Here is a 26,990-nt window from a genome sequence, read left to right as displayed (position 1 = left end):
GTGAATGTTGCCAATTTTGCAAGTTTTATTGTTATGGCGTTTTTCTGCACGCTATTTTATGCTGTTTTGAGGTGTTTTTGGGTGTTTTTGGGAGACGTCATTTTTTCACATTTTTGCCATACTATAGCCTTGCTTTTTTGGTCGTTTTTTCAACATACTATATTATGGTGTTTTTGGCCATTTTTGCAAGTTTTATTACTATGGCGTTTTTCTGCACGCTATTTTTTGCTGTTTTGAGGTGTTTTTAGGTGTTTTTGGGAGACGTAATTTTTTGACATTTTTGCCATACTATAGCCTTGCTTTTTTGGTCATTTTTTCGACATTCTATACTATGGTGTTTTTGGCCATTTTTGCAACATTCTATGCCATGGCGTGTCTTTGCATGCTATTTAATGTGTTTTTCAGCTGTTTTCAGTTGTTTTTGGGACATGTCATTTTTTGACTTTTTCGCCATACTATAGCCTTGCTTTTTCGGTCATTTTTTCGACTTGCAATATTATGGTGTTTTTTGCCATTTTTGCAAGTTTTATTGCTATGGCGTTTCTCTGCACGCTATTTCATGCTGTTTTGAGGTGTTTTTAGGTGTTTTTGTGACATGTCATTTTTGACTTTTTCGCCTTACTATAGCCTTGCTTTTTTGGTCATTTTTTTCAACATGCAATATTATGGTGAATGTTGCAAATTTTGCAAGTTTTATTGCTATGGCGTTTTTCTGCACGCTATTTTATGCTGTTTTGAGGTGTTTTTAGGTGTTTTTGGGACATAATTTTTCACTTTTTTGCCATACTATAGCCTTGCTTTTTTGGTCATTTTTTTCGACATGCTATATTATGGTGTTTTTGGCCATTTTTGCAAGTTTTATTGCTATGGTGTTTTTCAACACACTATTTACTGCTGTTTTGAGGTGTTTTCTGCTGTTTTTTGGACACGTCATTTTTTGACATTTTTGCCATACTATAGCCTTGCTTTTTTGGTCATTTTTTTCAACATGCAATATTATGGTGTTTTTTGCCATTTTTGCAAGTTTTATTGCTATGGCGTTTCTCTGCACGCTATTTCATACTGTTTTGAGGTGTTTTTAGCTGTTTTTATCATGTCATTTTTTGACTTTTTTGCCTTACTATAGCCTTGCTTTTTGTTCATTTTTCAACATGCAATATTATGGTGTTTTTGGCCATTTTTGCAAGTTTTATTGCTATGGCGTTTCTCTGCATGCTATTTCATGCTGTTTTGAGGTGTTTTTAGGTGTTTTTGTGACACGTCATTTTTTGACATTTTTGCCATACTATAGCCTTGCTTTTTTGGTCATTTTTTCGACATGCTATATTATGGTGTTTTTGGCCATGTTTGCAAGTTTTATTGCTATGGCATTTCTTTGCATGCTATTTCATGCTGTTTTGAGGTGTTTTTAGCTGTTTTTGTGACACGTCATTTTTGACTTTTTTGCCATACTATAGCCTTGCTTTTTTGGTCATTTTTTTCAACATGCAATATTATGGTGTTTTTTGCCATTTTTGCAAGTTTTATTGCTATGGCGTTTCTCTGCACGCTATTTCATACTGTTTTGAGGTGTTTTTAGCTGTTTTGGGACATGTCATTTTTTGACTTTTTCGCCATACTATAGCCTTGCTTTTTCGGTCATTTTTTCGACTTGCAATATTATGGTGTTTTTTGCCATTTTTGCAAGTTTTATTGCAATGGCGTTTCTTTGCACGCTATTTTATGCTGTTTTGAGGTGTTTTTAGGTGTTTTTGGGAGACGTCATTTTTTCACTTTTTTGCCATACTATAGCCTTGCTTTTTTGGTCATTTTTTTCGACATGCTATATTATGGTGTTTTTGGCCATTTTTGCAAGTTTTATTGCTATGGCGTTTCTCTGCATGCTATTTCATGCTGTTTTGAGGTGTTTTTAGCTGTTTTTGGGACACGTCATTTTTGAACATTTTTGCCATACTATAGCCTTGCTTTTTTGTTCATTTTTTTCAACATGCAATATTATGGTGTTTTTTTGCCATTTTTGCAAGTTTTATTGCTATGATGCGTGTCTTTGCACGCTATTTAATGCTGTTTTGAGGTGTTTTCTGCTGTTTTTGGGACATGTCATTTTTTGACATTTTTGCCATACTATAGCCTTGCTTTTTTGGTCATTTTTTCAACATACTATATTATGGTGTTTTTGGCCATTTTGCAAGTTTTATTGCTATGTTTCTTTGCATGCTATTTAATGCTGTTTTGAGGTGTTTTAGTTGTTTTTGGACATGTCATTTTTTGAACATTTTTGCCATACTATAGCCTTGCTTTTTGGTCATTTTTCAACATGCCATATTATGGTGTTTTTGGCCATTTTGCAAGTTTTATGCTATGGCGTGTCTTTGCACGCTATTTAAAGTGTTTTTCAGCTGTTTTCAGTTGTTTTTGGGACATGTCATTTTTTGACTTTTTTGCCATACTATAGCCTTGCTTTTTTGGTCGTTTTTTCAACATGCCATATTATTGTGTTTTTTGCCATTTTGCAAGTTTTATGCCATGGCGTGTCTTTGCACGCTATTTAATGTGTTTTTCAGCTGTTTTCAGTTGTTTTTGGGACATATCATTTTTTGACTTTTTTGCCATACTATAGCCTTGCTTTTTCGGTCATTTTTTCGACATGCAATATTATGGTGTTTTTTGCCATTTTTGCAAGTTTTATTGCAATGGCGTTTTTGCATGCTATTTAATGCTGTTTTGAGGTTTTTCTGCTGTTTTTGGGACATGTCATTTTTTGATATTTTTGCCATACTATAGCCTTGCTTTTTCGGTCATTTTTCCAACATGCCATATTATGGTGTTTTTGGCCATTTTTGCAACATTCTATGCCATGGCGTGTCTTTGCACGCTATTTAGTGTGTTTTTCAGCTGTTTTCAGTTGTTTTTGGGACATGTGATTTTTTGACTTTTTCGCCTTACTATAGCCTTGCTTTTTCGGTCATTTTTTCAACATGCCATATTATGGTGTTTTTTGCCATTTTTGCAACATTTTTTGCTATGGTGTATCTTTGCACGCTATTTAATGTATTTTTCAGGTGTTTTCAGTTGTTTTTGGGACATGTCATTTTTTGACTTTTTCGCCTTACTATAGCCTTGCTTTTTTGGTCATTTTTTTCAACATGCAATATTATGGTGTTTTTTGCCATTTTTGCAAGTTTTATTGCTATGGCGTTTCTCTGCACGCTATTTCACACTGTTTTGAGGTGTTTTTAGCTGTTTTTGGGACATGTCATTTTTTTACTTTTTCACCTTACTATAGCCTTGCTTTTTCTGTCATTTTTTCAATGTGCCATTTTATTGTGTTTTTAGCCGTTCTTGCAATATTCCATACTAGGGCTTGTGTTGGCCCACTATTAAATGTACTTTTCAGCTGTTGTCAGCTCTTTTTGAGACATGTCATTTTTTGACTTTTTCGCCTTACTATAGCCTTGCTTTTTCGGTCATTTTTTCAACATACCATATTAATGTGTTTTTGGCCATATTTGCAACATTCTATGCCATGGCTTGTGTTGGCACGCTATTGAATGTACTTTTCAATTGTTTTCAGCTGTTTTTTGGACCTGTCATTTTTTCACTTTTTCGCCTTACTATAGCCTTGCTTTTTCAGTCATTTTTTCAGCATGCCATATTATAGTTGTCATAACCTGGCTCTTGGGCCATGACAAAGCGGAGAGATGCAACAAAACAACTTAAATATCAAAACAATTTATTTAACAAATTAACTTCAAATATAACATAATCAAAAACAAATTGAATGGGACGTGATTATCAGTAGATGTGTTGTGTGAGAGGTTATGTGATGTGTAAAATGTTGAATGGTGCACAAATTATATGAACAAAACAAATAAGCAACAGAAGAGCCGCGTCACCAGAGAGGGATGCCTGCTGGAGAAGACAAGAGAGACAATCGTTAACTCATCTTATGAACTGAAGTACTGGGAACAGGTGCTCCCAGAAAGCAGTAATTAAATATCCATAAGAGCAGTTATTAGCAGACCCTACAGGCAGGGTCAATTTTTCAACATACCATATTATTGTGTCTTTTTTGCAATATTTCATGCTATGGCGTGTCTTTGCACGCTATTTAATGTGTGTTTTTTATGTCATTTTTTGACTTTTTTGCCATACTATAGCCTTGCTTTTTTGGTCGTTTTTTCAACATGCCATATTATTGTGTTTTTTGCCTTTTTGCAAGTTTTATTGCAATGGCGTTTCTCTACACGCTATTTTATGCTGTTTTGAGGTGTTTTTAGCTGTTTTTTGGACACGTCATTTTTTGACATTTTTGCCATACTATAGCCTTGCTTTTTTGGTCGTTTTTTCAACATGCCATATTATTGTGTCTTTGGCCTTTTTTGCAATATTTTATGCTATGGTGTATCTTTGCACGCTATTTAATGTACTTTTCAGTTGTTTTCAGCTGTTTTTTGGACCTGTCATTTTTTGACTTTTTCGCCATACTATAGCCTTGCTTTTTTGGTCATTTTTTCAGCATGCCATATTATGGTGTTTTTGGACATTTTTGCAACATTTTATGCTATGGCGGGTCTTTGCATGCTATTTAATGTATTTTTCATGTGTTTTCGTTTGTTTTTGGGACATGTCATTTTTTTACTTTTTCGCCATACTATAGCCTTGCTTTTTCGGTCATTTTTTCAACATGCCATATTATTGTGTTTTTGGCCATTTTTGCAATATTCTATGCCATGGCGTGTCTTTGCACGCTATTTAGTGTGTTTTTCAGCTGTTTTCAGTTGTTTTTGGGACATGTGATTTTTTGACTTTTTCGCCTTACTATAGCCTTGCTTTTTCGGTCATTTTTTCGACATGCTATATTATGGTGTTTTTGGCCATTTTTGCAAGTTTTATTGCTATGGCGTTTCTTTGCATGCTATTTCATGCTGTTTTGAGGTGTTTTTAGCTGTTTTTGTGACACGTCATTTTTGACTTTTTCGCCTTACTATAGCCTTGCTTTTTCGGTCATTTTTTTCAACATGCAATATTATGGTGAATGTTGCCAATTTTGCAAGTTTTATTGCTATGGCGTTTCTCTGCACGCTATTTTATGCTGTTTTGAGGTGTTTTTAGCTGTTTTTGGGAGATGTCATTTTTTCACATTTTTGCCATACTATAGCCTTGCTTTTTTGGTCATTTTTTCGACATGCTATATTATGGTGTTTTTGGCCATTTTTGCAAGTTTTATTGCTATGGCGTTTCTCTGCATGCTATTTCATGCTGTTTTGAGGTGTTTTTAGCTGTTTTTGTGACACGTCATTTTTTCACATTTTTGCCATACTATAGCCTTGCTTTTTTGTTCATTTTTTTCAACATGCTATATTATGGTGTTTTTTGCCATTTTTGCAAGTTTTATTGCGATGGTGTTTCTTTGCATGCTATTTCATGCTGTTTTGAGGTGTTTTTAGGTGTTTTTGTGACACGTCATTTTTGACTTTTTTGCCTTACTATAGCCTTGCTTTTTTGTTCATTTTTTTCAACATGCAATATTATGGTGTTTTTGGCCATTTTTGCAAGTTTTATTGCTATGGCATTTCTCTACACGCTATTTTATGCTGTTTTGAGGTGTTTTCTGCTGTTTTTGGGACATGTCATTTTTTGACATTTTTGCCATACTATAGCCTTGCTTTTTTGGTCATTTTTTCGACATGGTATATTATGGTGTTTTTGGCCATTTTTTCAAGTTTTATTGCTATGGCGTTTCTCTGCACGCTATTTTATGCTGTTTTGAGGTGTTTTTAGCTGGTTTTGGGACACATCATTTTTGAACATTTTTGCCATACTATAGCCTTGCTTTTTTGGTCATTTTTTCGACATGCTATATTATGGTGTTTTTGGCCATTTTTGCAAGTTTTATTGCTATGGTGTTTTTCAACACGCTATTTAATGCTGTTTTGAGGTGTTTTTAGCTGTTTTTGGGACATGTCATTTTTTAACGTTTTTGCCATACTATAGCCTTGCTTTTTTGGTCATTTTTTTCGACATGCAATATTATGGTGTTTTTTGCCATTTTTGCAAGTTTTATTGCAATGGAGTTTCTCTACACGCTATTTTATGCTGTTTTGAGGTGTTTTTAGCTGTTTTTTGGACACGTCATTTTTTGACATTTTTGCCTTGCTTTTTTGGTCGTTTTTTCAACATGCCATATTGTTGTGTTTTTGGCGATTTTTGCAACATTCCATGCCATGGCGTGTCTTTGCATGCTATTTAATGTGTTTTTCAGCTGTTTTCAGTTGTTTTTGGGACATGTCATTTTTTGACTTTTTCGCCATACTATAGCCTTGCTTTTTCAGTCATTTTTTTCAATATGCAATATTATGGTGAATGTTGCCATTATTGCAAGTTTTATTGCGATGGCGTTTCTCTGCACGCTATTTCATGCTGTTTTGAGGTGTTTTTAGGTGTTTTTGGGAGACGTAATTTTTTCACATTTTTGCCATACTATAGCCTTGCTTTTTTGGTCATTTTTTCGACATTCTATACTATGGTGTTTTTGGCCATTTTTGCAAGTTTTATTGCTATGGCGTTTCTTTGCATGCTATTTCATGCTGTTTTGAGGTGTTTTTAGCTGTTTTTGTGACACGTCATTTTTGACTTTTTCGCCTTACTATAGCCTTGCTTTTTTGGTCATTTTTTTCAACATGCAATATTATGGTGAATGTTGCCATTATTGCAAGTTTTATTGCGATGGCGTTTCTCTGCACGCTATTTCATGCTGTTTTGAGGTGTTTTTAGGTGTTTTTGGGAGACGTAATTTTTTCACATTTTTGCCATACTATAGCGTTGCTTTTTTGGTCATTTTTTCGACATGCTATATTGTGGTGTTTTTGGCCATTTTTGCAAGTTTTATTGCTATGGCGTTTCTTTGCATGCTATTTCATGCTGTTTTGAGGTGTTTTTAGCTGTTTTTGGGACACGTCATTTTTGAACATTTTTGCCATACTATAGCCTTGCTTTTTTGTTCATTTTTTTCAACATGCAATATTATGGTGTTTTTGGCCATTTTTGCAAGTTTTATTGCTATGGCATTTCTTTGCATGCTATTTCATGCTGTTTTGAGGTGTTTTTAGCTGTTTTTATCACACGTCGTTTTTGACATTTTTGCCATACTATAGCCTTGCTTTTTAGTTCATTTTTTTCAATATGCAATATTATGGTGAATGTTGCCATTTTTGCAAGTTTTATTGCTATGGCGTTTCTCTGCATGCTATTTCATGCTGTTTTGAGGCGTTTTTAGGTGTTTTTGGGAGACGTCATTTTTTCACATTTTTGCCATACTATAGCCTTGCTTTTTTGGTCATTTTTTCAACATGCTATATTATGGTGTTTTTGGCCATGTTTGCAAGTTTTATTGCTATGGCATTTCTTTGCATGCTATTTCATGCTGTTTTGAGGCGTTTTTAGGTGTTTTTGGGACACATCATTTTTTGACATTTTTGCCATACTATAGCCTTGCATTTTCAGTCATTTTTTTCAACATGCAATATTATGGTGAATGTTGCCATTTTTGCAAGTTTTATTGCTATGGCGTTTCTCTGCACGCTATTTCATGCTGTTTTGAGGTGTTTTTAGGTGTTTTTGTGACATGTCATTTTTTGACTTTTTCGCCTTACTATAGCCTTGCTTTTTTGGTCATTTTTTTCAACATGCAATATTATGGTGAATGTTGCCAATTTTGCAAGTTTTATTGCTATGGCGTTTTTCTGCACGCTATTTCATGCTGTTTTGAGGTGTTTTTAGGTGTTTTTGGGAGACGTAATTTTTTCACATTTTTGCCATACTATAGCCTTGCTTTTTTGGTCATTTTTTCGACATGCTATATTATGGTGTTTTTGGCCATTTTTGCAAGTTTTATTGCTATGGCGTTTCTTTGCATGCTATTTCATGCTGTTTTGAGGTGTTTTTAGGTGTTTTTGTGACATGTCATTTTTGACTTTTTCGCCTTACTATAGCCTTGCTTTTTTGGTCATTTTTTTCAACATGCAATATTATGGTGAATGTTGCCAATTTTGCAAGTTTTATTGCTATGGCGTTTTTCTGCACGCTATTTTATGCTGTTTTGAGGTGTTTTTAGGTGTTTTTGGGAGACGTAATTTTTTCACATTTTTGCCATACTATAGCCTTGCTTTTTTGGTCATTTTTTCGACATGCTATATTATGGTGTTTTTGGCCATTTTTGCAAGTTTTATTACTATGGCGTTTTTCTGCACACTATTTTATGCTGTTTTGAGGTGTTTTTAGGTGTTTTTGGAAGACGTAATTTTTTGACATTTTTGCCATACTATAGCCTTGCTTTTTTGGTCGTTTTTTCAACATGCCATATTGTTGTGTTTTTGGCGATTTTTGCAACATTCTATGCCATGGCGTGTCTTTGCATGCTATTTAATGTGTTTTTCAGCTGTTTTCAGTTGTTTTTGGGACATGTCATTGTTTGACTTTTTCGCCATACTATAGCCTTGCTTTTTCGGTCATTTTTTCGACATGCTATATTATGGTGTTTTTGGCCATTTTTGCAAGTTTTATTGCTATGGCGTTTCTTTGCATGCTATTTCATGCTGTTTTGAGGCGTTTTTAGGTGTTTTTGGGAGACGTCATTTTTTCACATTTTTGCCATACTATAGCCTTGCTTTTTTGGTCATTTTTTCAACATGCTATATTATGGTGTTTTTGGCCATTATTGCAAGTTTTATTGCTATGGTGTTTTCCAGCACGCTATTTAATGCTGTTTTGAGGTGTTTTCTGCTGTTTTTGGGACACATCATTTTTTGACATTTTTGCCATACTATAGCCTTGCTTTTTCGGTCAATTTTTCATCATGCCATATTATTGTGTTTTTGGCCTTTTTTGCAATATTTTACGCTATGGCGTGTCTTTGCAAGCTATTTAATGTGTTTTTCAGCTGTTTTCAGTTGTTTTTGGGACATGTCATTTTTCCACTTTTTCACCTTACTATAGCTTTGCTTTTTCTGTCACTTTTTCAACATGCCATAATATTGTGTTTTGGGCCTTTTTTCAATATTTTATGCTATGGCGTGTTTTGGCATGCTATTGTATATACTTTTCAGTTGTTGTCAGCTGTTTTTGGAACATGTCGTTTTTTGACTTTTTTTGCCATACTATAGCCTTGCGTTTTTGGTCATATTTTCGACATGCCATATTATGGTGTTTTTGGCAATTTTTGCAACATTATATGTTATGGCATGTCTTTGCACGCTATTTAATGTGTTTTTCAGCTGTTTTCAGCTGGTTTTGGGACATGTCATTCCTTTTAGTTTTTTGCCATACTATACTATGCGGTTTTTGGCCATTTTTTTGACATGCTTAATAATGAGTTTTTGGCCTTTTTTCACATTTCTTTGATATGTCGTAACTCTACAAACTATATTCTGTCATTTTCAGCCATTTTTGTGACATGTCAACATCTGACTTTTTTCGCCATACTATACAATGCAGTTTTTGGCCATATGTTATTATGCAACTCTACAAGCTATAATATGTCATTTTCATCCATTTTTGGGTTATGTAACAATTTTAGTTTTCACCATACTATACTATGCGGTTTTCGGCCATGTTTTCAGCATGCTAAATGATGACTTTTTTCGCCTTTTTTTCGAATTTGTATTCTTTTACGCGACTCAACAAGCTATAATATGTCTTTTTCAGACATCATTTTGACATGTCAAAATTGGATTCTTTCGACAAACTATACTATGCATTTTTTGGCCATTTTTTCGACATGTCAATTGTGACTTTTGGCCTTTTTTTTTTTAACTTTGTATGCTTTGACGCGACTACAAGCAATAACATGTCGCTTGCAGCCATTTTTGGGACATTTTGAAATTTGATGTTTTTTTCCATACTATACTATGTGGTTTTTGGCCATTTTTTCAACATGCTAAATTATGATGTTTTGTGCTTGTTTTCATTGTTGTATGCTATGACGCAACTCTACAGGCTATATATATAGCAGCAAGGCAGCCTGGACAGGGCCAACCAGCTGAATGTGTTTTTCAACAGGTTCAGCACAGGAACCCCTGCTGGCCCCTCCCACACAGGATCTGTCCTCATATGACACTCTCAGGCACCTATTCAACCCCGGCGTTTCCCCCACCCTGGATCACTACAACCACACTTCAACCACACTTCAACCTCAACTTCAACCTCCTCATGGACTACAACACCCCACATGACAGTGACAATTGGCCAGGTGAGGAGACAGCTGGAGAGACTTCACCAGAGCAAGGCTGCAGGCCCTAATGGCATCAGTACAAGGGTCCTGAAATTCTGTGCACCCCAGCTTTCTGGAATCCTGCACCATATCTACAACCTGAGTCTGAAGAAAGCCACTTCTTGACATGTCACCTCACTGACTTCAGACCTATCGCCCTCACGTCACATGTCATGAAGGTACTAGGTACTGGAGAGACTGGTTCTGATCCACCTTGGACCACTGGTGAAACCTGTACTCGACCCACTTCAGTTTGCCTACCAGCTGCATTCAGGTGTAGATGATACTGTCATCTACCTGCTGCAGCGTGCCCTCTCTCACCTGGATGTGAGTAGTGGCATTGTGAGGATCATGTTTTTTGATTTCTCTAGTGCCTTCAGTACCACTCAGCCAGACCTGCTGAGTGGGAAGCTGCTCAGGATGGTTGTCAGTTCATCCGCTGTCTCCTGGATCTCTGATTATCTGTCAGACAGGCCCCAGTTTGTGCGTCTGGGGAGCTTCCTGTCTGCTGTGGTTGTCAGTAACACAGGAGCACCTCAGGGGACTGTTCTGTCGCCATTTCTGTTCACTTTGTACACCTCTGATTTTCAGTACAGCGCTGAATCGTGCCACCTGCAGAAGTTCTCTGATGACTGCGGTGACTGAGTGTATCAGAGATGGGCAGGAGTCGGAGTACAGGCAGTTGGTGGACGACTTCGTGGATTGGTGTGGCAGGAATCATCTGCTCCTGAACGTTATAAAGACTGAGGAGATGGTGGTCGACTTCAGGAGGACCAGAACCACGATGACACCCATCAAGATCCTGGGTGAGGAGGTTGAACTCGTAGAGAACTACAAGCACTTAGGTGTCCACTTGAACCACAGACTGGACTGGAGTACCCACGCAGACGCTGTGTACAAGAAGGGGATGAGCCAACTCTATTTCCTGAAGAAGCTGAAATCCTTCAATGTTTGCAGTGGCGAGTGCCGTCTATTGTGCCGCAGTCTGCTGGGGGAGCAGCATCAGACTCCCTTAGCTCCGCTGTCAAAAGAGCGGTTCAAACCGTCATTCCTCCCACATGCAATAAGTCTCTTTGACAGCTCCCCTCTCTGTGGCAGGTGAACTCACCATCTGCACTGGATTCACTTGCACATCAATCTCCACTTTTGCACATTTTCTTCTTTTTTATTGCTCTTTTTTAATCTTTTAGGCATTTTGTTTGTTTGTTTGTTTGTTCTTCTATCATCATATATGTCAGCCGATGTTTTATTTTATTTATGCCATAAAATATAATTTGGCTGTAGATTCATAGTTTAGATACTGATTGTGAATGTTGCCTCGACTCATCTATCAGTTTTCAATGGATGGCACCACTTTAACTGCAGAAAACACAACATCAATTTCAATCCAGTATAGTGCCAGGGGGTTTGGCTTAGAGGACTAGTAGTGGTGTTGGAGTACAGAAGGTTGCAGGTTCAAATCTTGTTGAGTTCATTTTATTTATCTTATTTTATTCAAGCCGTAAAATTAAATTTAGCGGTAGATTCCTACAGTTTAGACACTTGTGATGATGTTGCCGAACAAATTAGGCACGTAAAGTTTACTTCTATGTCGTTTTTGACAAAAAATGAGGTGAAGTGCTCCCAAAACAGGTAAAACCAGTATCGGCAGGTGCGTCTTTCAAATCAGGAAATGTCGGCCGGACTCATCTATCTGTCGACTTTCGCAGACGTCGCTGCAGACACTGAATTTTGCCCGGAAAATGTTTAGTTTGCTATCGGCTGGACTCGTCGATCAGCCCAGTTTTCAACAGATCTCTATCTCAATCTCTACATGTTTGGTTTAGTGGAATAATTATCTAACAAAAATACAAAGAATGGCAGGTTCACGTTTTACCGCAAATATAACATATCATTTACGCCAAAGTAGTGTGATGAACCGCAGAGTTCAGCGGACTATTTCTTTGGTTCACATACGAAGGTTTGCCAGTTCGCGACCGCTCGTTAACACTTTTATTTTTTTTATGCCGTAAAAACAGCTTTGGCTGTAGATTCATGCATTTTGGACACTGATTGTGATGTGAAGTTGACTGAAACGTTACACCGGCCGCAGCTGCTGCTGCTCCGTCCAGCAGCCGTTTGTATTCTGTCCATGAGGAGACTCAGTGTCCCTGATAAGAGTCACTGCGACAAAAGTACATCATAACGAACAAAAGCTCTGTAGTTTTAACAAAAAAATATGGTTAAAATCGTGTCACCCTCATATTTATTTCGTTTATGATTAAATTATTTAGTTTCCATCTGTGTAACGATAAGATCAATATATTTTAAACTAAATTACAACAACGCATCTTCTATCTTTTTAATGTGTAACTGGTTTATTTTTATTGATCTCTAAGACTATCAAGATGAGTAAAGCGCTGGACATGCTGCTGGGGGAATATAATGCTATTTTGGATGACGTTCTGCTCTATGACTGTTTTTGTCATTTTCAAATCAGTCATTTGAGATGACATGTTATGCTATGACTTTTTTGTTCTACTTTGGAAGACACACTAAAATATGACTTTTTATGCTATTTATGGACAACATGCTATACTGACTTCTTATGCTACTGTGGATGGCACACTATGAGTAATTAATGCTGTTTTTGTTATTTTTGGAAATGCTGTGGTATAATTTTTTTTGAGTTTTAATGACACAGTATACTGTGAAATTTTTTGTGTTTTTGACAAATGACATTTTCTGACTTTTCTGAAATACTCTATTGTGACTATATTGTCACTATTGTGACTAACATTTGTGTGCCGTACTATACTCTTACATTTTCTGACGTTTTGACATACTATGCTATGACGATTTGAATGACTTTGTATTTGATATTATTGGTGAGTTAATATTCTGACAGTTTGTTTTTTTTTACATACTATCCTATTATTTTTCATATAACGTTTTTGGCATGCTATACGTACACTTTTTGTGATATACTTAACTATTAATTTTTTCCCTCCCATTTTATGATTTATATATGTATATTTTTTTACATTCACTACAGAAACTAAAGTGTTGCCCATTTCCAGTTTTTATATCAATGTCACTGATCAATGCGCTTAAAGAATTGCAGAATTATATGAGTTGCACAACAGTGTCACCTGTTGGTTGATTTGACTTGACATTTTTGACTGACTCACTCATTCAATGCTAAAATATTCATGCAAAATCATTATTGTGTATTTAAAAGTTGTGGTGTACCTTTTCTGCACTGTTTTCTGGAGCTGCAGGGATTATATCGTAGGCACATGAGACGGAAAGATAACGTCAGAGGCTTTTCTGTTGATTTTGGTGGGTGGTTGCTGCATGACTCACACCTCTTTCACATGCTCAACTGCTGCTGACTGTGAATCTTTTTTTGGTCTCTACTTCACAGGTAGATTGTCTTTGGAGGAGTTCATTAAAGGTGCCAAGAGCGACCCATCCATTGTCAGGCTCCTGCAGTCGGATCAGGGAGCCTCTCGTCAGTTCTGAGGACAAAGACAGTGACAGACACACACTCTCACAACACAATCACAAACCCACATCCATACGGCTTTGTGCTGTTCACCTGATCGAGGCTCGTTCGTCATCACAACCCCCTCACCAGACAGTCCTTTCATTTTCGAAACACTCCGTGTCTTAATGTTTACATTAATGGATACTTCTCTTTTGTCAACGTGGCTCCTTTTCTGTGGACTATAAGATTTTAAGTTTTTTGTGTATATGCTTCTCCAAAGCTCTCTCACCTCGTTTTTACCCGTTCTCCGTAAGTGAAGTGCCATATCATATATTTATATTGACTGGATTATATGCTCGGAAGTATTATGAATCCCACTATGTTACTAAGAGGAATCTAATTACATCACATCTTTTAATTTGATTCAACTTAACTGTGTTGAAAAGTGGCTTATTGTTGTTCAGGATATCAACTGTAGCTTAAAGGGATCCTTCAGAGGTTTTTAAGTGCGGTTGAATGAGGTACTTGCCATAGTCAGTGTATTAGATACAGTAGTTTCCAGTCGACACGCTCCCAGTTTGGAGAAGCAGACTGGAGTCTGACACAGAAACTAAGCCATGTACTGCTGTGAAGGGGGCCAGCAACAAAATGTCTGCTAGCCACCTAAAAAAACAAAAAAAATCAACATCACTTCAAAGACAGGAATTTGTGACAGGGATCCAAAGCTGTTATGTTGCTTTCTTCAAAGACGGACTCCACAGACAAAAAACGTCTCTCTGAACGGAGGAGCTGCTGCTCTTCTGCTGCCTCCCACAGTTTGTTTGTGTTATTGTGTGACTGTCGTTTAATAGGTTTAGCTCAGATTCACCAAAGTCACAAATTAACACTAACTGATGGAGGCAGCGATACAACAGCAGCTCCTGTATTCAGCGAATTCAAATTTGTTTTTGTGCATGGAGTTTGGTGGCTGTGGCGAGCCGTTAATCGCTGCGTGAGGTAAAACATGAAATATTCTAGAGCACATATTCTGATTTTGTTTTGGTCGGCTTTTTTTTTTTTTTTTTTTTTAGGTGGCTTCAATGTATTTTGCTGCTGCTTCAAACTGGGGGATGTAAGAGTACCGCATACATCCCCACTTAAAAACATTTGAACTACCCCTTGACAAGTTGTTTTTCTGAACAACTTCTATATGCCTTTGGTATTGCATGCGCTCAGTGATATGAGTTTTCTGACAATGTAACAGTTTACGTGAATATGGAGGCCGTGATTGTTTTTATTCCTTTTTATTTTTGTAACAAAAAAATTTTGTTTTCACACAATTGAAATAAAGTCGTGTAAGAAAAATCTACACAAGAAGTCCCACAGTATCCCCTTTTCCTGGACAAACATGATGCAAACCCACCAAGATCCTCACTCACTGGTTTAAAAAGAGAAAAACTAATGTATAGAGTCACATGAGGTTGGAGACTGAAGTGTTACTATGACAAGTCCACATTTTAAAATAGGTGCTCGAAAGTGGCTGAAGAGGGGAGAGGGGAATGATGTTTGAAAAAGACCTGAATGAACAACCAAAATGCCACATTCAGAAGCCCCTCCCTCCCCTCCTCGGCTGGCAGCGGCCACATAAATACGCAGCTTCCGACGTTCGGCAGGTACGTGAGGCAGAGTTCACTACAGGGACACACACGCCCCCCCCCCCCCCCTGTCCCCGTGTGACAGACAAAGATGATGTGAGAAACTGCAGGTGTCTCTCATATGTCTTTTCTGGATTATTTCAGTAACTGAGCGACCGGGCCTCCCATTCGTCCACAGGAGAGGGGAGGCGGGTTGCACAGGACCAGACCAGACCAGACCAGATCCAACCAAGCCAGTCTGGATTAGATCCTTCCTCGTTTGGGCTCATAGCTCATCTTTATCAAAGTCATCGTCCAGGTCCACATCGCTGAGGTCGTACTCTTCCTCCACAGGAAGCTGCGGTTGACAGGGAGCACAAAACAAAGACAAACTGTTAGCAAAGATGAATTATTAGCATGAAAATGTTAACTCAGACTCGTTCGTAGGTAACAGCTGCCGTATTTTTGGATCCTCAGTAGAGATTTTAAAAAATGACTGTTTGCCTGAAAGATTTAAAAACCGCTCTCTTAAACTGAGACGAATAACCACAGCTGGAGTTTCCACCATGAGAGAAGAGAAACATCTGGATTTTTTATGTAATTCAGCAGAATTACATAACAGCCGGACAACCAAAAATCCTGTTCAGATTGAGGTGGTTACATTTGGCATCTTTATTCTGATCGGGCTGTTAATCTGAATATAATTGCAACACTTATTTCAAACTTTCTGAATGCCACTTGGAATTAAGTCTAAGACCAATTTCCTAAAAACCAAATAAATTGGACAATTTTGTTTTTTCCAAATATTTCTTGTAACATAAAACATGACTTTTGTTTTGGTCCGGTGAAAACGTTAGATTATCTGTGGCAAATGCTGAAAAAACAAACCTCTAGAGTGGAACACATGAAGACAATAAACATGTATTATCAGAAAAGTCTTTACCAGCAGAAGTGGGATATATATCTGCTATTTCTGGACGGTTTTCTGTGCGATTTTGTGTTTCTAAATCTGCATATGAGAGTCCAGTGCTTGTATCCCCATCATAAGGAATTTAAGAAAAGTAATTAACTAAATTATTTAACAAAAAAAAAAAGATTTAGCAATAATTTCAAGATTTTACAACGCAACGCAAAACAAACATCAATAAAATCCTTCTTCCCATATCTGAGCATTTTTAAGACTTTTGAAGGATTCATTTAAGTCTTTTTAAAACCAATTAAGGCCTTCTTCTGATTTCATTTTTATTTCAATTAAAAAGACTTCTGTTTAAGTTTTCGGACAGAACAGCAGAGCCGTGTGTCAAATGCACGACGTCTGCCCAGCCTCCCACTGTCTGGCTGAAGCCCTCGAACCTGTTATCGTCTATAGATGCAGCCGTAAAACCATGAGATGACCGCGATGCTCCCACTCACCTGCCCATCTTTACCGTCCCAGGCTTCAACCGCGTGAATCTTTGGCATGGCTCCACCCCCCAGTGTGGCGGTTGATCCGCGGCCCACAGAAAGCTCCCTAAAGAGAATTTTAACCACATGAGCTCCGTCATTCAGCTTCCTCTGATCCGTATTTTTACTTTAATTCTTGTGATGGTGAGAAAAAAAAAAAAAAAAAAAAAACCTACCTGAGGAACTCATGAATGCCAGTCTCGCTGAAGGAGCCCCTCAGCAGAGCGAACTTCATCTTGCGTGTGTTGATGGCGGCCATGGCGGGGTAGCCAAATCCACCGATACCCAGAGCGGCCTCCAGCTCCATCTGAGCTCCAGCCTCAGTCCACAGCCAGCTGATGAGACGCAGAGTGGACCGTCAGTCACAGTCCTAATACCACAGTTTCATTTTACTCCATGACTGGTCTCTCATCCTTACCCCCACATCTTCTTCTTGTATTTCTCAGCCATCTTCATCATCACCTCCAGGTAGCCATTTCTACCTGATGCTCCTGTCGAGGAACAAAGAGAAAGGAGGGCGAGTTAATCAAGATCTCAAATGGTTAAATGAGGCATCCGTCTTTGGAGAGATGTCCAGACGCTGCACTGATTGAACAGTAATGCTGCATTTAATCAGCTAAAGTTAATCAATTCAAATAGTTTAAAGGTTCTTAAGACATCGGTAAATATCCAGTGAAATCGAATTATGTTGAAAGATATCACCGGATTTGTTTTATTTTTGTGCTTTCAGCTTAAGTTTCTGAACTAATGGACGGAGAGGGACACCGGTGTCTGTGGTCTCACCTGTGTCCAGGATGTGTGGCAGGACACCGATTATACACAACTGACTGTCCTCACAGGTCTTCTTCAGGACGTCTTCACTGAGGATCTGAAAGACAAACATTTACACGACATGTAACGCGACAGCACCGACTTTTCTTCTCTCGGTTAGTATCAGAAAACAGAGGACGACTGTTGTCAACGGGTTCAGACAGACCCTGTCCCCCCCACGCCCCATCCATCCATGCATGAACATGAGATGCAAATATAGAAGTGTGCTGACCTCCAGCATTTCAGGAGGAGCGGCGTTATCAGAGAACAGATCCAAAGCCCTCTCGACGATGTCATTACGGGAGCGGCCTCCTTGGTAGTCTTCGGGCTCCTCGCCTTTACGGAAAATCTTGATAGTGGGAAATCCGCGGATCTACACACACAAAACACTTTTCAGTTCTATGAACACGTGTCTTAAAGTCCGTTGCATATTGGTATTCAGTTGGGGATCATCTGTAGGAAATACATCTTTTAATCACGCTATGATATGACACATCTGAGTGAGTCAGCCGCAGGACACAAACGCTGAATTATTTGCAATGCTGCTTAAACTGAAACGGTATCAACAGCTTTGTGACGTGAAACAAGAAATAGATTGAAAGAGACAAAAAGAGGAATCAAGATTTGCAAGTTTGCAGTCAGATTTCTACTAAGACTGTAGAGACATTAAAAAATTAAAAGCCCAATCCGAGAAAGAAGAGCATGTCAGACGACTTAAAAAACGCTCAATTCATGACTGAGACTTTACATTTCACATCACACAAGCAGGCATGTTTCCAAGGTCAAAGCAACAGCTGTCACCAACTAATTCTGCTGTTTACGTTTACTTAAACGGAAACAAGGCTTAAAACAGGTGCTTGAAGTCCTTGAACAGATATTCAACTACTGGGATACCTTGAAAATCACGCTTTTTTTTAAAAGTCTGTCCTTAAAAAGGTAATTGAATATTACTGAGAGGAGAACAGAAGGACAAATTACTTTATGAAATGAATTAGATTAAAGTATTCAATTAGAGAGCCAAGAACGGCGGTGTTTGCGATTTCTTTTTCTAATGCCGTATGAGCGGTATGAACGGTATGAGCGGTATGAACGGTATGAACGGTATGAGCGGTATGAGCGGTATGAGCGGTATGAGCGGTATGAGCTCAGAGCGCCATCAGGTTTGTAAACTCCAGTAGAGTCATTGCCAGGAAGTTTCACTAACCTGCAAAACACTCACAGCAGTGCAGTGTCAGCCTTTAGCACCAGGTTGAGTTTTGTCAATCACATGTCTGACTAATAACAGCCATTTAATTAATAATTAGTCAATTTTAGTCCCTAGCAGCATGAACAAACTCACATTTCTTTTGCTACCGATGGTTGTGCGAGGAAACAATTTCATCCCTGAAAATAAGAGCCAAAAAAAGTACTTAAAAGTCTGAATTTGACTTTCCCGTCTGTTAGAAGCACAGTAGCTGTGGCCAAACTCCCAGCATCCTCTTGTGCAGTAGGAAGTGGAGGTCCGCGTGTGTTTTGTGTCTACTAGTACAGGAGTTTGTATCAGAGTCGTGCACCGCATTAACTCTTCGATTCCTGCTCACCCCGTAGCGGCTGGACACAGTCTGGTGCACAGTAGCATCCACAGCTCCGAGGCGAACTTTGCCCTTGGTCTGCTCCTTGACGGTTGAGGCTGCAGCTGCCCACTCCGGCTCCAGGCTGTTGGCAACAGAAGAGAGTGAAGGTTGATTTTTTTTTTTTTTTTTTTTTAAATCACACTTCAAGAAATAACTCCAAGGTAAAATGTAAAATTCAAAATTAGTTGTGAGCATTATTCCCCAAACAAATACCAACTCCTGAACTCCCTAACACTGATGAAAAATAAAAATGTGGGACATGTTGCAAACCAACTTCACACGGTTTAGGAAAAAACAGCTCAGGTCTCGCCGAATAGTTTTCACAGGGATTACAGAGCACTGAATGAGAGAATTAGTTTTTTAAGTCTGGTCTGTGGATTATCCAGATTTACTGGGACATTTTATCCAGGAAGAAACACTGTTGTTTTTAGCGCTTTTAGCTGCACAAAACAAAAATTCAACAGCACTCTGTTGTATTCGTGTTCCTCGTACTACAGACGGTTATCTCGTCTCTCTCGTCCTAGTTGCTGGGGATGAACCAAACTCACTTCTTGCAGTGTCCACACCAGGGGGCGAAGAACTCCACCATCCACACCTCATCGCCCTCCAGCACCAGCTTGTCAAAGTTGTCATCGGTGAGCTCGACCACGTCCTGCTTACTGCCACCGGCACTCTGTTGGAAGATGGCTGAGTGTTACTAAGTGTTCACTGAAGTGTTTCATCTCTCTAATTTCAAATAAAACAAAGACAGCATGACTGGATGTACCTGCTTGGAGCCAGAGCCGCCTGACCTGCCGCTCATCCTCTCTTTCACCAGAGCGCGTAAAGCGCCCATGGCTCCGTCCACGATGGCCTGGCTACTGCGTCCTCCTGAAAAGGTGAAGAGGATGCAGGTGTCAGTCACTGCAGCCAAAGACTTATGAAAGAGCTTCAAAGCCTGCCTCAAAATAACTTCAACAGTCAAGAAGTTGCCAAAAAGGCTTTAAAATCACATTAGTGATTAACTGAGAAAGGATGACGTTTAAGTGCCTCTCTGACACCGTTTTTATGGACTCATAAATTCAGTCCAGACCAAAGATTTGTTCCTGTAACTCTGAAATGTCTCCAGCAGCTGGTTGTGGAACGTAAGGCGTCCGTCACGTGTTTTAACAGCCGAGCAGTTTGTCGATACAGTTACAAGCCGTCACCGTGGCGTTCTCTGACAACAGCTGTCAGCGCTGCAGCTGCTGACGCGTATGTCGGTCTCTGTCTTCACGGCGTGTCATGGCAGACGGTGATTCGCTGCTGCTGCTGCTGGCTGAATATGCAAATGTCACACTAACATACTCGAAACTAGAATTACCGCCTCGCAGCTGTACGCCTCTGTGAGCCAATCACGTCGCAGTTACAGCTTACATTCATGTGTTTGAAAAAACAGATCCTTCACACTCTCTCTCTCACACACACACACACACACACACACACACACACAACTTTTTGCTGTCAACAAAGAAGATCTATACAATCGGTTTCAAAGAGGGCATCCAAGATTAATGTCAACAATTCAGTATCTGAACCAAATGTCTCCCCGTCTGTTCCTGACTTATGATGCTGAGTGATGAGTAGAAAAGTGTTTTTTGCAGAACATTATGATTTTAGCATTTTATCCTGTTAGACATCTGTGTGAAATGTTGTCAAATTATCTTGAGTTATGTCCAAAAAAAGTGTTAAGATGACCATTTTATATCATTTTCACAGGAATGAGACAGACGAGGTCAGAGCGACCTTGATCTTAATTTAGATCATCAGTGTGGCTGAGTGGATGTTTGTGTAAAATATGAAGATATTCTCCTGAAGGAGTTCTTGAGATGGATGTACAGACGGACAACGTGGAAAAATATTGCCTCTAGCCGTGGCTGTCGCTGAGGCGCATAAACAAAGGGCTTATTTGTTACTTGAGAAGTCGGAAATTAAAAACAGAAATACTGAGTCGTTGCATTGGAGACAATGTCTCATCTAGTCGCATTGGTGTAAACTGGCAGGTTTTCAGACACAGGACACTGCAAGTGGCTGCAGGTTTGAACTGTCTGAAGCTGGATAGGGTCACGAGAGGATGATTTTAAATTCAGAAAGCTGCATATTTTATTTATACAGAGGCATTTCGTTTGAAGCGGTGGTTTTTCTGTACCTTGGTACTCCTCTGGCTTGTTTTTATTGGCTCCAAAGATCTTGATGGTGGGGAAACCTTTGATGCCATACTGGCCACCCAGTGACTTGTGCTGGTCTGCATCTACGGCACCAACCTTGACAATACCCTGAAGGATTACAGAAAAAAGTCTCAGCAAAATACAGCAAGCCTGTTAATTCACTCCTCACGTCGCATTAATGTGCTGTTTCACAACTCTGGAAGTCTGCACGTCGATGAACGAGTGCAACAGTTACTGACGTATGCAGGATGTTAGGAAATAATATTAGGAGGTGATAACTATGTGCGGAAAAGCACATTTCAGGAAATAAACAATGAATAACATTAACTTTGCTCCAGAAAAAAACAAACAAGATTTGCTAATATTTGACCACAGTTCCTTTTCTGCCCACGTTTCACGCCTTCGTCTGCTGTTATTCTCACTGCTGAGTTACAAACTTCTCAAACACTTGTAGGTGGAACAAAGCTGTGAGCTTCGTAATCGTGATACAGCTTCTGTGTTGCCTCATCTCATTTGTTTGTTTTAGCTGAGTGAAATGAACAATGAATGCCTCTAATTTACCCGCTTGGTCATTATATATGCCCAATTATTAATGCAGAATTTTCCCCAAAAATCAATGCCTGCCTGTTTTTTCTTTAATTTCTCCATATTTTCTGTGCTCAGGACGTTTATGGGTGTGTATCACAGTAACAACCATGTGCCAGACTGTACGCAGCAGGCATCCAAGAGGCACAGTGCTAAAAAAACGCATTTATAGTGAGGCGAAATGCCAAAAAAAGAGTGAATCTGGGATAAGCTTTCACTTTAACTAGCGAGCATGTTTAATAAGTAGTAATAAACAGCAACCGACAATCCTGCATAGAATATCTCACTGTTTCTTATGCAAATGTGTAGCAAAGCACATCATCATAATCCTATCGTCAAACTGCCAACAGCAGTTCTCCCTAAAATATATTCTCATATTTGATCTTCTCCTCATTGCCCTACAAGAACAAGTGAATGTAAGTCTGCAGCCTGACTGAGGCCCGCACTACGAGGCAGGATCTACCGAAAGTGATAGCCTCAGGTTTAGCCCTGAGGTTTCAGTGCTACGAAGCTGGTTCACTTTTTACCGAGATAAATCGCCACGGCGATTTACACGCAACAGCTAACCCGCTCAGCAGCAGATTCACTTCAAAGGAGAATCACAAGCTGTCAACATAATGACCCCTAACCAGTCAGGTCGACGAAAAAATAATCCTGAGTATCAAGTAAAACAAGAAAACATATTTTTATAGGCCTGTAGAATCATTTTATTGTTCCAGGCTTTCTGTTTCCACTCTGGTTTTAAAACAGAGCTTCGAACAAATGGAGAGATCATTTCAGTTCAGGGAAAGTGCTGCTCTGAAAAACTCAATTCATCTGTACGTCACAACAATTCTTTTGAATTTAAGGTGCTTTATACTAATAGGGTCTATTTTTTTAATTAATATTATTAATATTCATAATATGATGAAACAGCAGTGACAGAAATTAGACTAATTTGAAAACATGCTGCTTTTATCGTTGTCTTTAAAAGAGGATGACTGAATAAAATATTTAAATATTAATGAGACATGTTTTTGATATTCATTTTGGGGTAAATTAAATGTTATATTGTTATGTTATATTTATATTATAAGTCATAAAAAAATATCTCTGGAATCATCAATTATTAAAAGGACTGACTATTTGATTAATCTAAAAAAATAACTGACAAATTAATTGATAAAAAAAATAATATTTGCTTGGTGCGGCCATATTTTATGACACTAAACACATCGTGATGATTTTAGCTGCATTTTAATTGTGCAAAGTTTAACTCATCCTCAGAGTGCAGCTTCTGAGCATGAAACACATGTAATGATAACTGGAAATAAAAAACAAAGAAAAATAATGTCAATTGGCTCCTGTGACTACAAATGCAACATTGTTGTTCGATAGATTTAATCACTCAATTACCTTTAAGTATTTTTTTATTTTTTATATTTTCAAGTGTTAAGGTTCTTCATCATACAAATAAATAGCCAAAAATGTTACTCTGAACTTATTTCATACATAATTACAATTAAAATGTTGGCACACTTTAACTACCTGGAAATTTCTAGTGTTTTTGCATTTTCTTATTATAAAGACAAAAAACTATTGTTTACATTTTGCTGAAAATGACTTTTTTCTCTCCCTAAAACAGAACAATCCCACAGGTAATTAATATCATCGTTTCATCTCATGTCATAGGAAATCCTTCATTCGTGGTTCTGATGATGCAGTTATTGAATTTCTCAGAAGTAAAACTCTGCCTCTTTCATGCACGTTCGTGGCTGTAGGAAAAAGCTGAGTAAGCGAGACGATAACCAGATTTGTGATAGCAGTTATCCAGATGTCCAGTGTTAAGGTTAGTGAAGAAAAGACAACCTGAGTATGTTTAACTTGCCTCTGGTAAATGGCAAGATGACAGAGACGTTTCGTTTACCTTGAGGGCAGTGGCCGCCTTCTTCCAATCAGGAGTTAGATTTCGACAGTGGCCACACCTGTGGTGATGAACCAGAAAAGTGACGGAGGTGAACAGAAGATTAAACTCCTGCTGATGCTTTGCAGCTAAAGATGAAGATGTTTAGTTGCAAATCATATTGTTTTATTATAGACTTTATGAGTTAAGAAATCTGTGCACATGAAAAAAATGGCAGGCAAACAACAGTGTTCAAGTCCAGAAACATTTTCACTTTATCAGGAGATATTCGGTCCAAACACTCAAAATACATCACAAGGATTTGTCACTCAAAGCAATCACAGAAACAAATTATTCAATATTAACACTTCCATTGAATATTTAACACCTTTCATGTGCACAGACTTCAGGCTTAGACTTGGACATTACATCCCCTTAGTCCTGGTATATTAGGAAATAATGGTCTGTCCTCTGAATATATATCTGGCAAGCTTCTGGTTATCTGTGCAGGTTATTTGGGTCACATAAGAGCCGTTTTCTCAAAATTAAATGAATATTGTGCAACCAACTTTTATGGAGGAACTCAAGTCATTTCCTGTTTAATATATAATTAATTACATTATTAATATTACAAATACATGTTCATAATTTGTTTTTCCTTTGGGGAAATATTCACAGGTGAAAAAAGATAATATGTTGCAATGAAACTAATTACAATACTAAGCATATTGCAAAACATTTAAAATTGCAAAAGTATTGTATCATGACCCAAGTATTGTGATTATATCCTGTGGCCTTACTGCATTCAAAAGACATTAAAACATTTTGAGAAAATTTTTTTTTTTACGATTACTTTGTCGTGTTGAGTGTGTTAATGCGTGCCGCCTGCTTGTACCTGTGCTGAAGAAGCCGGCTGAGGGTTTCTGGCACAACTTCACTTACTAACAATGTGCACAAAAAAGGGAAATGAGAGATCGGAGGTCCCGCAAAACTTGCAGTATTTAGAACAGCTTCACTGAGTGACCTGCACGTTTCAGCTTGTGGCCTTGGATGTCCCAATGAAAGCCACCAGCCGAAATGCATGGGTCTTACAATACAGCTTTCTGAATACTACAAATGTTGCTGGAGCTTTGACCTTGACTGTACCTATGCTAAAATATATTTAATATTATTTCTATTCTGTATCCTTATATTTGTATCCTGTATCCTTGTATCCTATATCCTTTGCCTTGCATCCTGTATCCTTATCCTTGTATCCTGTATCACACTGAGTTGCTCTTGTATGTGATTGTGCTCTGCAAATAAACTAACTGTAACTGCAATCCAACCCAACCAGGAACTACCAGCTTTGCATACAAGCCTCTGCACTGCTTTCAAATCATAAACGTTAATATTTCTGTAAGGAGCAACAGCAAACAGATGACCCAAACATCATTAAATCGATGCTTGTATTGAGAATGTGGTCATTTGGTTGATCTGAGGACACTTGTTGCCTCTCACTGAAAGCCCTGAAAAGTTACATGGACTCACCAGGGAGCATAAAACTCAATCAGCCACAGACTGTCACTCTGGATCACCTCCTTGTTGAAGTTAGAGGGGGTGAGCTCAATAACATCATCACTGGCTGAGTAAAAGGCTTGGACAGACAGGACCAGGGAGCAGCCCAGCACTCCTGAGGGAAATACAAAAGGGTTTCTCATAGCAATGTATGCTCAAATGGCATCAATGAAAAAGTCAGAGCAGATAAAGTAAGCACCAAAATGACACTGTCAGCCTACTTAAATACAATTTTTAGACATATTTATATAACAGGAAGTGAAATTTGGGTTCATTAATTCATTGATTCAACGATAACAGAGGCCTGGCACTGTTCTGTGCACCTTAACTTAGCTATTCGAGCTAGCTACAGCAGCGAAAAACGCTCTCACACACACCTACAACCAACACGTCGACAAAAACGACATTTTTTAACAGTGGAAAGCTGCTGTTGTTGTCACTCACCGAGTAAAAGCGGTCTCATGGTTTAAAGCTGGTCTCCGGACGGCTCCTCTGTTAGCAACACACACAGACTGCTGCCGCTGCGTCTCCCAGAAAAAGTAGATCGAAAAAGCTCACCGTGGCCCGCGCTGATTGGTCCGCTGGAGGCGACGCTGCGCCTCAGCCAATCAGCGTGCGCCGTGTAGTTTAAGACAGCCGGCACGCTGAAGACAAGTGGAGGAGAGAGGAGGCGACATGGAGCTGCATCAGCAACAGATGTGGAGGTATACATGTACTGTCGACAGTGGACAGTAAAGTTACATGCACCACATATAGAGCGATGTCTTTCTGATTAAATAATCAAAGTAGTAGTAGTAAATGTAGAGTAAAAGCTACTCTTTTGTTATCTTATTCTCACCGGCAGTGGTGGAATATGTATTCAACCCCTTTAGTTAAGTAATAGGAACACTAACACCATATAAAAGTACTGCATAAAATGCATAAAAACAAACAAAAAACATAATAACAATAATAGCTATGTATATAGTACCTTTAAAAAAGAAATGGGACACACAGACTACAATACAACAGCAAGACGAACCTTAAGATGAAATGAAAACCAGAGGACAAAAAAGCAACATGCAGGACATATAATGTCAATATAAAGTATGACAAAGAAATAGACCAAAAACAATAACGACAGAAAAAATAAAAGCAAAAAACAAACGAAAAAAAAACCATGAATGCCATTTTTGTCTCTTTGTAGTCATTTTTTTCTTTGTAGTTCCTTTGCATCTCTTTTTGGTCATTTTGTGTCTCTTCCTGGTCAGTACATGTTCATTTCAGTGACATTTTGAGAGTGAAAGCCATGGTGTCCCCTGAGACTTTTGGCCCCTGGGTCTGGTTGGCCCATTCAGTAATCCATCCATGGCAGGAAGTACTATTAAAAAAAAAAACTATATGACACATCATAAGTAGTATCCCTTTGTCAGTGTGGACAGTTATTATTACTGATGCAATAACTTGAAATCATTACTAATGATCTTGTAACCAGTTCTGAATGTCTTTATATAGTTTTGGGTTGTTTTAATCTTTAACAATGCATAATGTTTTATAATTAATTCTTCTTAACCTGCAAAGTA

General features: G+C 38.3%; 2 protein-coding genes across 4 annotated transcripts in view; one reads left to right on the top strand and one right to left on the bottom strand.

Moving 5' to 3' along the window:
* hpcal1 (hippocalcin-like 1) overlaps positions 1 to 14,664 on the top strand; it is a 35,982-nt gene extending 21,318 nt beyond the window's left edge. For all 3 annotated transcript variants that reach the window (XM_088089887.1, XM_042503000.2, XM_088089888.1), the window contains exon 4: positions 13,677 to 14,664. In XM_088089887.1, coding sequence (XP_087946013.1) covers positions 13,677 to 13,774 — 98 coding nt within the window. In that variant the 3' untranslated portion in view covers positions 13,775 to 14,664. The remainder of the gene's footprint in view (positions 1 to 13,676) is intronic.
* A 342-nt stretch (positions 14,665 to 15,006) lies between these two features.
* pdia6 (protein disulfide isomerase family A, member 6) lies at positions 15,007 to 26,031 on the bottom strand. Its single transcript, XM_042502999.2, has 13 exons — positions 25,873 to 26,031; positions 25,402 to 25,543; positions 23,896 to 23,953; positions 21,386 to 21,512; positions 19,985 to 20,088; positions 19,767 to 19,891; positions 19,186 to 19,300; positions 17,838 to 17,978; positions 17,579 to 17,663; positions 17,214 to 17,286; positions 16,972 to 17,130; positions 16,766 to 16,862; positions 15,007 to 15,710 (listed from the first exon to the last, which is right to left on the bottom strand). Exons 1-13 carry the CDS (start codon positions 25,889 to 25,891, stop codon positions 15,639 to 15,641), a joined length of 1,317 nt encoding a protein of 438 aa, XP_042358933.1. The 5' UTR covers positions 25,892 to 26,031; the 3' UTR covers positions 15,007 to 15,638.
* Between the last annotated feature and the right edge of the window lie 959 nt (positions 26,032 to 26,990).

This window comes from Plectropomus leopardus, chromosome 16 (genome assembly GCF_026936395.1).
Source record: "Plectropomus leopardus strain MGB_pleo_1.0 chromosome 16, ASM2693639v1, whole genome shotgun sequence".
Taxonomy (NCBI): Eukaryota; Metazoa; Chordata; class Actinopteri; order Perciformes; family Serranidae; genus Plectropomus; species Plectropomus leopardus.
Note: the sequence above shows the minus strand (reverse complement) of the source record. Positions and strands in the feature narration are given on the sequence as shown.

Coding starts and splice junctions, on each gene's coding strand:
- pdia6 (XM_042502999.2), bottom strand. Junction 20,089..21,385: donor CAAGCCAGAGGAGTACCAAG/GTACAGAAAAAC, acceptor TCACCTTTTCAG/GAGGACGCAGTAGCCAGGCC. Junction 19,892..19,984: donor GCGGCTCTGGCTCCAAGCAG/GTACATCCAGTC, acceptor ATCTTCCAACAG/AGTGCCGGTGGCAGTAAGCA.